The 14,761-nt window shown below is 35.2% G+C and overlaps 1 protein-coding gene across 1 annotated transcript; it reads left to right on the top strand.

Moving 5' to 3' along the window:
* Positions 1 to 323: 323 nt before the first annotated feature.
* On the top strand, positions 324 to 14,209 carry LOC128553812 (receptor-type tyrosine-protein phosphatase delta-like). Its single transcript, XM_053535002.1, has 4 exons — positions 324 to 645; positions 10,258 to 10,542; positions 11,475 to 11,759; positions 14,148 to 14,209. The coding sequence occupies exons 1-4, from the start codon at positions 324 to 326 to the stop codon at positions 14,207 to 14,209; spliced, it is 954 nt and encodes a 317-aa protein (XP_053390977.1).
* Positions 14,210 to 14,761: the final 552 nt, after the last annotated feature.

Here is a 14,761-nt window from a genome sequence, read left to right as displayed (position 1 = left end):
TCTTGTTTTTTCAAATTTGTGTCTGCTCTTTATTTTAATCACTGAAAGGATTTTCATAAAACTAGCATCAGTTGTTACTTACTCTCATCAGGAGGACATAAAGGAGTGTGGAAACTTGTGAAAGTAAGGAGTTGAGGAACACGTGTAAGGTTCAATGACTCCTATTTATCGTATAAAGATAATGTTGAAAAATGGTGTTAGACTCAAATTAAAAAAGATTGCACTGAAAAATGTTAGTCGTAATGTTATATAGCTTTATCATATTTATATTCTTACATTAATATTCAGCCCCTAATAAACCACCGGGGATTTACCCCCAAGCCATGAGCGATAAATCCATATGGATAGAATGGGAACAACCACCTCAGGATGATTACAGCTGTGAAGTGCAAGAGTACAAAATCAAGTATAGAAAAATACAAAATCAACAATTTAGGGAAGCTGAAGCTGTGATGAATCAGTCTGTAGCTTTACCAAGTTCTAGTTTCATAGTGTTCAATGTACCAAGAGCTCCAGACCTCATCACTAACTTTACCTTACCTGACTTGGAACCATCAACAGAATACGAAATCTGTGTGTTAGCCTCAGGAATAGTTGGTGATGGTCCCTGTTCCAATTCCATATTTGTGACCACATTCTGTCCTGGTAAGTGTTGTAAAATTTAATTTTATAGGAATATGATTTGCCTTTATAAATAGTTGTTGGTTTGGTATCTTAATTGTGGAAAATGTTTGAAAATCAAACTTTAGTGTTGTGTTGAATTAAATTTAAATATTTTTGTTTAGTCTCCTAACGGTGATTCACTGAAGAGGACTTTGGTTTTCCCCCCATTAGTATCCTCGAGTGACCAGTTTTGACACCATTACGAAATGTTTTTGTCTGTGTTCTATATTATTTTTATTTTATTGTTTAAATCATTTATCTGCAATAAATAATGTCTAAACTTAATAAAAGTAATAAATTGAAACAGATATCCCCAATTATTTTTCACAGACCAGCCATGACCTCAGTCTGTATTGGAGCAGCCATGTTTGTTGACAGTGACCTACCTACCCTTCTGTAAATTTGCGACCGTTTTCCACTGAAAAAATCGATGGGAAAAAAATGGAGTATTGGAATAAGCCTCTTTGAGTGGGAACTGATGGAAAACGGTGAAACAATAGAGGATGGAAAGTCCAGTCAAAATTTTCCACCATTTTCCAACAATTGCCTGTATCAGTGGACTATTGGAACATTTTTCACCATCTGCCATTAAAGGTTTTCACTGTTTGCCGCTGTCACATTGATGATATAAAAACTGCCATCGTTTTCCACTGAATGCCACTATCGATGGAGTTTTGGAACGTTTTTTTTTTACCGTTTGCCACTAAAATGTTCCACTATTTGCCTCAATTACTGTTGTGGCAATCGATGTAAAATACGCCACTGTTTTTCTCTGAATGCCACTGTTTGCCATGGATGTTTCTCCACCATTTTCCACTAAATAAGCATGAAAAATGCCACCGTTTTCCACCATTTGCCATCAAGCCCATGAGGTTTATTCCATCACTGTGTTTGAAACATGATATGAAATAAAAGAATAAAAGAAAGGAATATGATCATTATAATAGCCTGGGGTGTGTAATTTTTCCTTTTTAAACTGTCAATTAATTCACGTCCTTTTCATGTTACTATTAAAGCACTTAGTTCAACTTTGCCCATTAGAGTTATAAATTCTTAAAGTGAATATGCCTAGATAAAAGAAAATTGTTTTGAATTAAAGGTAGAACTATTATGTAAACAGATGTAACAAGAACATTCCTTACAATAAACACTGTTCAATAAGTTTTATGCTGGATTAAAATATCTGCAGACATGTATATACTTACAAAAGTTTAAACATCAATTGGGTCTCTTTGTGAGCACCATTCATTCTGCAGTGTGTAAATCACTGAAGCCTGAAAATGTCTCAGGCCTCATAATTCATCCATGTGTGTGTTGGCATATGTCAGGTACTGCATATACACACCTGATACTGTATCTGAAAAGTGATTATAATAAAAGAATTAAAATCTTTAATGTTTATTTTAAATTTAGTTTAGGTATGAACTGACAAGAGATGAATTACTGAAGAATAAATGGTCATTTGTAAAGATTACAATTGAGTCAGCATTTCACTCAAGTTTATTCTGACTGCTATGGAAGCAAAACAAATTTTGCAGCTTCTTGAATATTATAAAACATCTTAAATAGAAAATAAGTGAATAGATGTACTCACCTGATGTCCTTTTAAAAGTTATTTTAGCAACCTAAAATGTTTAAATTCCAGCTGCATGTGTAAAGGAATATCTCAAACAAAGAAGTTCCTGTTTACTTTTAAACTTTTGATATTCTTGAGCAGCTTTCTATTTTGCTATCTACTGTTGAAGGAATCCCCACTAGAATGTTTTAACAAATAGTTGTATCTACTAAAGAGAGAATATATTTCATTTGTCTATTCTTAAATATTTAAAAGGCATTTGAAATAAAACAGGACTGTTGGGATTACTTTTTGTCTTTTGGCTCTACTACATCTCTTTATTTTCATTGGTTGAGAGTTCTATTTATAACACAGCAGCATTCCTTTAGGTAGCAGGGTACACATAGATTCGAAAATTTTGGGCACGGCCAGGCTTACATATAGCGAGTCTTAATATTGCACTTCCCCAATGAGCAGAATCAGGGTGGCCATTTTATAAATTGCGTGCATGTTTTGTGCTTTTAATTAATGGCAAGGTCAGGACTCTCATAAAAGAATACAGAAAGTTATCAAAACGAAAGTTTTACACAATCCATTAAAAATAGCATGCCAAAAACATCAATTTTGCACTTTTTGAACAGCCTGCAATGATCCCGCTGCAGGAACAATGCCCAATTTTATTGCATTTCTCAATTTAAGGTATTGGACCCGTAATAGTAATATTTAAAAAATGGCATTTGTTTGGTATATTCTTAAAGTTGACCATGTTTCGCACTGTGTTGCAAATTTTAAACAACTTTTACCGTGCCGTTTTTTGTAAATTTTGTATAGTTTATGGTATTTCCTCAAGCTCAAGTAGAGACAAATTTCAATGTGATGGCCACTAACTAAAACGTTTGCAGAGAATTCATTACAGCATTAATTTTGATAAAAGAAACATCAAACTATTGTTAAACAATTATAAAACACAAAATAAAACTGTAAACATCATTTATTTCTAGGGTGCCTCAAGTAAACAGATTTAATGCGACAGAATTCTAACTCCAACATTGAAAAATTAAGGTCGAATCCTGTGGGTCTGTTTTGAATTTTGCTCACTTCATTCAAAAATAACCTTGGGGCAGAAGTAAAACCTACCTGCATTTCTTCCACAATATGTAATCTAAAGAATGAAGGCAAAATAGAGAACTTTTACCGCATGTAACTCAGTATTTTTAAAGATGTGTAACTCTACCCCTCCTGATTCAGAGGTAAATGCACTTTGAACAGCAAGAAATCGCTTATAAAATGAAAATTTTCATCTTTTGTAAAATACATCCATAATAAGTCTTGAAAGAAGTAAAAACTTACTAGAAAAAAAGGAAAATATGGAGAAAAAAATTTGGTCCCAGTGGGGCTTGAACCTACGCTCCCCTGAAAGTTGCAGTCAAAGTAGGTTTATAGTAGGAAATGAATACTCTTCAAAAAGGAGGTACTCTATTACGGGTCCAATACCTTAATAGTCCCTACTGAACTTAAGGATATAAACGGAATGGGGGCCCATCCAGCTCGTTTTTTTTTCACAAAATAGCGAAAAAGTTCCCGAGTATCAATCAACAAGCACGGAACCCTTCCGTGATTTGAATTTCCCGCGCCATGGTGACTCACCGATTCATACAAATCTAGCAGCAGTTAGTTTTACAACTTACACCAGAATTTTACATGACTTGTATCGGCTGTTTAAATTTTCTAAAGAATTAACAATCATTACCTCTCACGTTAATTTACAGACATCCAAAATCACGAAGTTCTAACTATAACAAATATCGACAGGGGCCGAAATTCGAAGTGTACCCTGCTACCTTAAGATTTTTCAGTTAATGAACAAAAGAGGGTTTTCCTAGTTCTGAACTTTTATATATCTTTCGCAAATTAAAACAAAAAATGTTTATAATAGCATGAAAAGAAGTCTGTATGTGAGCGTCTAAACTTGCACACCCCATATCGCACAAATTTAGCCAAAATTTACAAATTGTCGCGACGAGACAAAGAACGTACAATACATCCGTTTTTATCATTTTCTGGCATTATTTAACGTATTTTGTCATTAGGAATGATATAAGGGCAATTTTGCATCATTTTGCGAAAATAAAATGTCCCCACCCCCTATTTTCCTATTTCATGGGGTCCCCACCGTCCGAACATCCCCCTAATTGACGAAATGCATAGCTGGTGGGCCAAGTATGCGCTATGTGGGTTAATAATGATAAAACTGATGCTTTTACTGTACCAGAACCCTGTTAATGGTGCTAGAATCTAAAAAATTATATGCGTGTATACTGACTTTTATGCTTTTATGTGTCATCACCGTAACATTTTTGAGCTGCTGTGCCGTCAGGTAGCGTTATAAGTCCCAAGAAAGTTTAGAATATCAAAGAAGAGGTTCTAAACTATGTGAAACCGCACAATTTTAAGAGTTCTTTCGAAATTTAATTTTGGCAGATTTCCGTTAATGTAGCAGGGTACACTTAGTTTCGAAAATTTTGAGCACGGCCAGGCTTACATATAGCGAGTGTTAATATTGCACTTCCCATATTAGTAGAATCAGGGTGGCCATTTTATAAATTGCGTGCATGTTTTGTGCTTTTAATTAATGGCTAGATCAGGACTCTCATACAAGAATACAGAAAGTTATCAAAACGAAAGTTTTACACAGTCCATTAAAAATAGCATGCCAAAATCATCAATTTTGCACTTTTTGAACAGCCTGCAATGATCCCGCTGCAGGAACAATGCCCAATTTTATTGCATTTCTCAATTTAATAGTCCCTACTGAACTTCAGGATATAAACGGAATGGGGACCCATCCAGCTCGTTCTTTTCACAAAATAGCGAAAAAGTTCTTGAGTATCAATCAACAAGCATGGAACCCTTCCGTGATTTGAATTTTTCGCGCCAAGGTGACTGGCCGATTCGTACAAAGCTAGCAGCAGTTAGTTTTACAACTTACATCAGAATTTTTCAGGTATCGGCTGTTTAAAATTTCTAAAGAATTAATAATCATTATCTCTCACCTTAATTTACAGACATCCAAAATCACGAAGTTCTAATTTTAACAAATATTGACGGGGGCCAAAATTCGAAGTGTACCCTGCTACCTTATCTCTGCAGTTTGTTTACAATGTACACATATGAAGGCCATGCTATGAAAGAACAGCCCCTATAAATAATGCCAGTCAGCAAATAGATTAACAGTAACTTGAGTAAGATATAATGATGAAACAATTATTTATAAGTTTGATGTTTATTTTAATTGAGGCTTGTTACACACCTTGTGGTTATAAAAGTAATTAAAATTATCAAAACACAGTAGAAACTGCAAATTTAAACAATATTCTACACAGTACGTCATACAAAGTAATTATTTGGTATGCCTAAAAGTGACTAACACAATAATTCATCTTCATTATAATTATTAGCAAAAATTATGACCATAATTAAGATAATTATGTTTTGCAAGAGGAAACTCAATGTGACAAGTCTTTACTCACAAATTTCAGATTTATCGCTACACAAATAATATCAGCACAGATATTCTCAGTCTCGGAATGAGAAAAAAATTCTAAGTGTTTTCCATCGATTTTCACTCATCAAAATGGCTAAGTTCATTTTTCCACTGATTTCCACCACAGTTCCATGTCAATCGGTGTACCTTTTGTTGTTATTTGGTGGCAAACAGTGGCATTGTAAAGAAAAGCCATCAATTTTCCATCAAATGCCAGCATTGTCTATCATATTTTCCATCAGATGCCACTGAATGCCATGAAAAATAATGAAAATTGGTGGCATATTTACAGAGGGGTAATTTGATGCCTTATTGTAGCTTTAATAACAGTGTTTACAAGGCGAATATTGTACTTACCGTGTCTACCAATAACAGCATTTATTAGCCCACCATCATCAGATGGTGGGCTATTCAAATCACTCTGCGTCCGTGGTCCGTCATCCTTCTGTCCTTCCGTCCGTTAACAAATTCTCGTTATCGCATCTTCTCAGAAACTACTAGGGGTATTTTGGCCAAACTTTGCCAGAATGATGTATTGGTACCCTAGTTGTGTCCCTCTGAAAATCAGACAGGTTCAACAATTTTTGAGTGAGTTATGCCCCTTTGTTTATTTTTATAATTTACATAGATTTATATAGGGAACACCTTTAAAATCCTCTTGTCCAAAACCACAGGGCCTGGGACTTTGATATTTGGTATTTAGCATCATCTAGCGGTCCTCTACCAAGATTGTCCAAATTATTTCCCTAGGGTCAAATATGGCTCCGCCCCGGGGGTCACATGGTTTATAAAGACTTATATAGGGAAAAACTTTGAAAATCTCCTTGTCATAACATACAATATTCAAATTTGTACTTTATGTATAGTTTTGAGTGGCTAGATGAACCTTGACATGAGTTGACCTTGATCTTGACCTAGTGACCTACTTTCACATTTCTGTAGCCACAGCCTTCAAATTTGGACCAAATGCATAGGTTTGTGTACCGAAAACTACTGACCTTGACATTGACCTAGTGACCTACTTTCACATTTAATTTGGACCACATGCATAGTTTTGTGTTCCGAAATGAAATTTGACCTTGATTTTGACCTAATGACCTACTTTCACATTTCTCAAGCTACAGCCTTCAAATTTGGACCATGTGCATTGTTTTGTGTACTGAAATGAACTTTGACCTTGAGATTGACCTAGTGACCTACTTACACATTTCTGTAGCTACAGACTTCAAATCTGGACCACTTGCATAGGTTTGTGTACAGAAATAAACTTTGACCTTGACATTGACCTAGTGACCTTCTTTCACGTTTTTAAGGTACATGCTTCAAATTTGGACCACATGCATAGTTTTGTGTTCAAATGAAATTTGACCTTGATTTTGACCTAGTGACCTGCTTTCACAATTTTTAAGCTACAGCCTTCAAATTTGGACCACATGCATAGGTTTTGTGTACCGAAATGAACTTTGACCATGATTTTGACCTAGTGACCTACTTTCACATTTCTCAAGCTGCAGGTTTCAAATTTGGAACACATGCATAGTTTTGTGTTCTGAATTGAAATTTGATCTTGATTTTGACCTAGTGATCTACTTTCACAATTCTTAAGCTACAGCCTTCAAATTTGGACCACGTGCATAGTTTTGTGTACTAAAATGAACTTCACCTTGATTTTGACCTAGTAACTACTTTCACATTTCTCAAGCTACAGCTTAAAATTTGGACCACATGCACAGTTTTGTGTACCGAAATGAACTTTGACCTTGATTTTGACCTTGATCTGGTCTTGAAATTTGGAACATTCAAAAATGGCTCAATGGTGGGCGCCAAGATCACTCTGTGATCTCTTGTTTATAATGTATTAACAAAATAAAAAATTTCTATGTTCAGAAAAACGTTATGACAATTTTTAAGTGTTCTTTGATGTTAAGCAATACATTTGAGCTTCTGCAATGCAGTTGTCATAAAGGTAGGGGAACAGCCCAGATACTTCTTTTTGGAACCTAGAATAAATAAATGAAACTTATATTATTTCATCCCACACCATTTATACATCTAACAGGCATAGATAACCAACTAAAATTCAATCAACAATAGCATATACTGTTACTGCATAGAAGACATATTACATGTACATTGTACATGCTTCTTCAGGGCTAAAAATTATCCGCACATATGACTGTAACATGACATAAGAATAACCCAAGACCAATACATTTTCCCACAAGCAGTTTTGCAAAGATAATGGCTTATAAACTTTCACTTTTATTTGCATTAGTAAAAACATGTGAATATCTAATGAATAAGATCATATTAACATATTCTTACCTTTGCATCTCGCACTTACCACATCTTTTAGTAAGCGATAGTGAAGTTCATTTACTACTGTTTGTAAAAGTAGTGACATCAGCAGAAGTTGCTTTGTTTAAAAAAATAAAGCAAAACAAAAATTAAGGCAGAATCATTTTGAGGCAACCAAGGATAAGTCTGTCAGTTCGTCAGTCACCCAAAAGATGACCCTGAAAAAGAACAAAATTTATTTTTCATGAAACTTAGTACATGGATAGGTGGCAGTATGGAGAATATGCACATCTTTTTATTTTTAGCTCATCTGATTTTTTGAAAAACAATGATGAGTTATTGTCATCACTTGATCGGCGTCGGCGTTGCCTGGTTAAGTTTTATGTTTAGGTCAGCTTTTCTCCTAAACTATCAAAACTATTGCTTTGAAACTTGCAACACTTGTTCACCATCAATAGCTGACCCTGTACAAAAAAAGAAACATAACTCCATCCTGTTTTTTGCAAGAATTATGGCCACTTTTTGGACTTAGAAAATATCAGATATCTTAGTTAAGTTTTATGTTAAGGTCAAACTTTCTCCTAATCTATCAAAGCTATTGCTTTGAAACTTGCGACAGTTGTTCACCATCATAACCTGACCCTGTACATTAATAAACATAACTCTGTCCTGCTTTTTGCAAGAATTATTGCCCCTTTTGGACTTAGAAAATCAGATTCCTTGGTTAGGTTTTATGTTTAGGTCAGCTTTTCTCAAACTATCGAAGCTATTGCTTTAAAACTTGCAACACTTGTTCACCATCATAAGCTGACCCTGTACAGCAAGAAACATAACTCTGTCCTGCTTTTTGCAAGAATTATGGCCCCTTTTGGACTTAAATCAGATTTATTAGTAAAGTTTTATGTTTAGGTAAACTTTTCTCCTAAACTATCAAAGCTATTGCTTTGAAACTTGCAACTGTTGTTCACCGTCATGAGCTGACTCTGTACATCAAGAAACGTAACTCCATCCTGCTTTTTGCAAGAATTATGGTCCTTTTTGGACTTAGAAAATCATGCGTAGGACAATTGTTTTTATTATACAAAAAAATCATATGAGCGTCTTTGGCAACAATATGAAGTTGCTACAGCAACAGATAGTCCAAAATATGACTTAAAAGTGGCAGAGTAGGATCATTCAATAACTTAAAAAGTACAAGACTTTTTTCATGAAACTTACTTCAGGGATAATTTTGTTGCTATGAGATTGTGGTTGCTATAGCAGCAAATAGTAAAAATGTAAGAAGAAATGTGGATTCTGCCTTAAGAAGCATAAGAGCTTTTTTCATGAAATTTGGTGAATAGATAGAAGACAATGTAGAGAATATGCACATTATTTTTTTTCTAAGTTTGTCCATTTGTTCATCCATTTGTCCATCTGTCAGTCACATATGGTGGTTTCTGTCATAACTAAAAAAAATGAAGAAATGTTTACATGAAACCTTGGATATAAGTAGAAATTAATAGACCACTTTATTTTGTCCCTTTATCTGTCAGTTTGTCCATCATTAGTCACAGTAGTAGCTGTAATTAAACCTAATTAAAAGTTGGTAGGTTATTTGGAGAATATGCAGATTCCTTAAATAAGTTTCAGTATAAAAATGTGGGTTCTGTGGCAGCAAATATGAAAACTGCGTCAAGGGGCCTCTGTGGCGGAATGGTTAAGGTCGCTGAAATCAAATCACTTGCCCCTCATCGATGTGGGTTCGAGCCTCACACGGGGCGTTGAATATTTCATGTGAGGAAGCCATCCAGCTGGCTTACGGAAGGTCGGTGGTTCTACAGAGGTGCCCGCTCGTGATGAAGTTATGCACGGAGGGGGACCTGGGGTCTTTCTTCGCCATCAAAGCTGAAAAGTCGCTGTATGTCCTAAAACTGTGTTGGTGCGACGTTTAACCCAACAAATTGTAATTGAAAACTGTGTATTCCAGGCCACTGTTACAGCTGGTTAATAGTCTTCTTGTACATTTACTATACTAATCAAAATGGGATCCTGTAAGTTTTCAATGAAATGCCAGATTCAAATAAGTGATTATCTTCAGAATGTATTCTCTGTATGCTGTAAAAACGGTTTAAGAACTTCTGTTGTTTACTATCTTTTTGTCTTTGACAGCAGATAAATGTTCAATACGATTTGTTAGTTCTTGATAATTTTATAGCACCTGGACCAGCTAGGAAAGTGAAAGGCAAAGGAGGTACCCGGAAGATATCACTTGCCTGGGATCCACCTATTGAGACTCAGACATTTGGACCAGTTCTTGGTTACAAAATCTCTTGTCGCAAACGAAATTCAAGGGATGATTTCAATCAACGTGAAACAGAACAGCTTGATTTTGAGTTTTCAAATTTAGATGATAAGACATTGTATGAAATCAAAGTGGTTGCCTACAATGAATCAGGTGATAGCCCAGAAGAGTTATTGGAGGTGCAGACTTTGCCATCAGGTATCATTATATTTCTTCTTAACCTTGGCAGTGACTTTTTTTTCTTTTATCAAATCATGTTCAATGCTGATTAAGGTGTTTTAGAAATGAAATGCAGTTTTGTTTCTGGTTCACATTTACTGGCAGTTCAGGTTCACATTCTTATGTCTAATGGTAACAATTGTTTGTTAATTAAAATACTTAAGATATTAGAAAAAACAAACCAGCAACTAGTAACAATAATCTTTATGTGTCAGTTTGTCCATCGATCTGTCCATACATCAGTCACAAAAGGTAGATCCGTTGTACTAAAGTTACTCTAATCAAACCTAATTAAAAGATGGTAGGTGATTTTGAGAATATGCAGATTCCTTAAATAAGTTTCAATATAAAAAATGTGGTTTCTGTGGCAGCAAATATGAAAACTGCGTCAAGGGGCCTTTGTGGCGGAATGGTTATGGTCGCTGAAATCAAATCACTTGCCCCTCATCGATGTTGGTTCGAGCCTCACTCGGGGCGTTGAATTCTTCATGTGAGGAAGCCATCCAGCTGGCTTACGGAAGGTCGGTGGTTCTACACAGGTGCCCGCTCTTGATGAAGTTATGCACGGAGGGGGACCTGGGGTCTTTTTCCACCATCAAAGCTGGAAAGTCGCTGTATGACCTAAAATTGTGTTGGTGCGACGTTTAACCCAACAAATTGTAATTGAAAACTGTGTATTCCAGGCCACTGTTACAGCTGGTTAATAGTCTTCTTGTACATGTACTTTACTAATCAATATGGGATCCTGTAAGTTTTCAATGAAATGCCAGATTCAAATAAGTGATTATTTTCAGAATGTATTCTCTGTATGCAGTTCAAACGCTTTAAGAACTTCTGTTGTTTACTATCTTTTTGTCTTTGACAGCAGATAAATGTTCAATACGATTTGTTAGTTCTTGATAATTTTATAGCACCAGGACCAGCTAGGAAAGTGAAAGGCAAAGGAGGTACCCGGAAGATATCACTTGCCTGGGATCCACCTATTGAGACTCAGACATTTGGACCAGTTCTTGGTTACAAAATCTCTTGTCGCAAACGAAATTCAAGGGATGATTTCAATCAACGTGAAACAGAACAGCTTGATTTTGAGTTTTCAAATTTAGATGATAAGACATGGTATGAAATCAGAGTGGTTGCCTACAATGAATCAGGTGATAGCCCAGAAGAGTTATTGGAGGTGCAGACTTTGCCATCAGGTATCATTATATTTCTTCTTAACCTTAACAGTGACTTTTTTAACTTTTATCAAACCATGTTCAATGCTGATAAAGGTGTTTTAGAAATGAAATGCAGTTTTGTTTCTGGTTCACATTTGCTGACAGTTCAGGTTCACATTGTTATGTCTAATGGTAACAATTGCTTGTTAATTAAAATACTTAAGATATCAGAAAAAACAAACCAGCAACTAGTAACAATAACCTTTATGTGTCAGTTTGTCCATCGATCTGTCCATACATCGGTCACAAAAGGTAGATCCGTTGTACTAAAGTAACTGTAATCTAACCTAATTAAAGGATGGTAGGTACTTTTGAGAATATGCAGATTCCTTAATTAAGTTTCAGTATAATAAATGTGGTTTTTGTGGCAGCAAATATGAAAACTTTAACTTTTATCTGTCAGTTTGTCCATCTGTCTGTCCATCCATCAGTCACAAAAGGTAGATCCGTTGTACTACAGTAACAGTTACTATAATCGTACCTGATTAAAAGATGGTATTAGTAAAACATGTGAATATCTAATGAATAAGATCATATTAACATATTCTTATCTTTGCATCTCGTACTTACCACATCTTAGTGAAGTTCATTTACACGACTGGTAAACTACAGAGCTACCTCTTTAAGAGGTATACGGTAAACTGCTCTGTCGCAACTTCCGAGGTAGTGCACGTCGCGATAAAAGAACATCAACAAAGGTGAGTGTCATCATATTTTTTGCATTTTTACAAGCAGTGTATCGGGTATCAAAAATCGGGGAATGGTAGACGATGTAGATATGATTTAACTTTACAGAGAACTTTAAGCTTGCTAATTCTTCTTAATTTGTGGTCGTGGTGATGTTTACCAACAAGCTGATTTTGCAGTAAATTAGGCCATTTCGTCATGAAAGCACTTTCATTATCAAATATTTACATTTTGACTAATATTAAGAAGCAAACCGAGTAGGTGTGAGATAGCTGTAAAATATACAATGTATTTGGAAATAAAATATATACCGGAAATGGTTCGGGAGTAAAATTATTCACTTTTTATTGAGAGAGATAGCTCTGTCGTGAAGGAGATAGTCATGTCGCTAAGGAGATAGCTCTGTGTTGCATGAACAGAGCTCTGTGTTCATAATTTAAACGTTTTAATATTTACTTTGGGTTGTCCTCATTTGAAATAATATAAAGTTACTGTTCCATTGGATATACATATGTATGAATTTTCCAAGTATTGTTTTGAAAAAGGTTTTTCATTAGGTTATAATTGTAAATTTTGAAAAGTTATACATTCTGTTTACTTTTTTGCTCAGGTGAGTTATTGTGATCACTCGATGTCCGTCGTCAGTCGTCTGTCTGTCTCTCTGTCAACATTTAGCTTGTGTATGCAATAGAGGCTGTACTTTTTCAATTGACCTTCATGAAATTTAGTCAAAATGGATGTCTTGTTTAAATCTAGGTCAAGTAAGAAAATTATTATCTGGGGTCAAAAACTAGGTCACTAGGTCAAATTAAAGAAATACCTGATCTATGCAATAGGAACTGCATTTTACAGTCTGTCGTTATGAAACTTGATGAGGATGTTTGTCTGGATAAAATCTAGGATAAATTTGAATATGGGTTAACTGGAATTAAAAAACTAGGTCACCTGGTGAAATCAAAGGAAAGCTTTGAATATGTGATAGAGGCTGAAGTTTTTCAATTGATTTCATAAAATTTGGTCAGAATGATTGCCTTGATGGAATCTAGGTTAACTTTTAATATGGGTTATCTTGGATCAAAAGCTAGGCCACTAGGAAAAAGAAAAGAAAAAAATGTGTTTGCAATTGGAACTGTATTTTATGCCGGACAAATGCGATGCTGGAGATTTATGAAAAAAAAAATTAAAATGCGCGAATTAAAGCCCGCGCAAACGGCAATAAGGCAGTTTTGCAATTTCATGCTAGCGAATTTAAATGATTTCACAGTACATGGATAAGGAAATGCGATTACCGGCTCGGACATGTTTTTTTCATAATTTCGCAAGTTAAAGATGCTAATGCTCTTACGTCATATTATGACAAAATTCAAATTCTAAAGAAAGATAATTTTACTCAAAATCTGAAGTCACGACATTTTCGACAAACGCGTCTGATTGGTTCAGATAAATTTATATAGAAATAAAAATAGCCGAGAATATTAGAATTTCAATTATAAACAAAGTTCTTAAATTTAGAATTCGATCATTGCAGAAATTATGTCAGTAATTGTATGTTAAATTGAGGTTGCTAATTAAATACGTTCATTGTTAAAACAGTAAATGCATTATAATTAGCCTCCACGTAAAGTTGCCCTATAAAGTTTATCTAGCTGGTAAATCAGCATGACTGTTGAAATCTTTCAGATTTTAGATTCATAAGTGCATTTGTACGTGCTCGTATATTGATGAAGTCACAGCGACTCTGATATTTGTACAAAGTATATTTTTACCGGAACGTACAAACAAACTGGTCGTGTCCTCAACGAAAAGCAATTATGATATCATTATATTCAGATATGATTTTACAAGCCTTATACACAAGTATCAGAGCCACTTCCACTAAAGTTACAGGCAACCCTTGCTTTTCACAAGATAATTTCACGCATTAATTACTCTCTAACTGAATTTACTTTTTTAATAGAAAAAGTAGAACATGCCGATTCTAAGAAAATATAGCCCGCTCGCTTAGATCAATAGTGAAAGTGCAGATCTATTGATCATTGGCTTTGAGTTTGCGTGTGTGTGTGTGTGTGTTCGGGTTTGACGGCTTTTTTTAACAATTTTTCAGTCATATAAACGACGGAGTCTACTTGTAGCAGTGAGCGCAATGCCCAATTTTATAGTGCTGCCTCATTGGAATATTACGCCGTGGACACGTGGCATGATACCCCACCCAGTCATATTATACTGACACCGGGCTGACCAGTCCTAGCACTATCCTCGGGGATCGAACACAAGACCTCCCGCACTCGAAGCGG

The sequence above is a fragment of the Mercenaria mercenaria genome, unplaced genomic scaffold (genome assembly GCF_021730395.1).
Source record: "Mercenaria mercenaria strain notata unplaced genomic scaffold, MADL_Memer_1 contig_4350, whole genome shotgun sequence".
Classification (NCBI taxonomy): domain Eukaryota; kingdom Metazoa; phylum Mollusca; class Bivalvia; order Venerida; family Veneridae; genus Mercenaria; species Mercenaria mercenaria.
This window is presented reverse-complemented; position numbering and strand designations above follow the sequence as displayed.

Coding starts and splice junctions, on each gene's coding strand:
- LOC128553812 (XM_053535002.1), top strand. CDS start 324: ATGAGCGATAAATCCATATGGATAGAATGGGAACAACCACCTCAGGAT. Junction 646..10,257: donor TGTGACCACATTCTGTCCTG/GTAAGTGTTGTA, acceptor ATAATTTTATAG/CACCTGGACCAGCTAGGAAA. Junction 10,543..11,474: donor GGTGCAGACTTTGCCATCAG/GTATCATTATAT, acceptor ATAATTTTATAG/CACCAGGACCAGCTAGGAAA.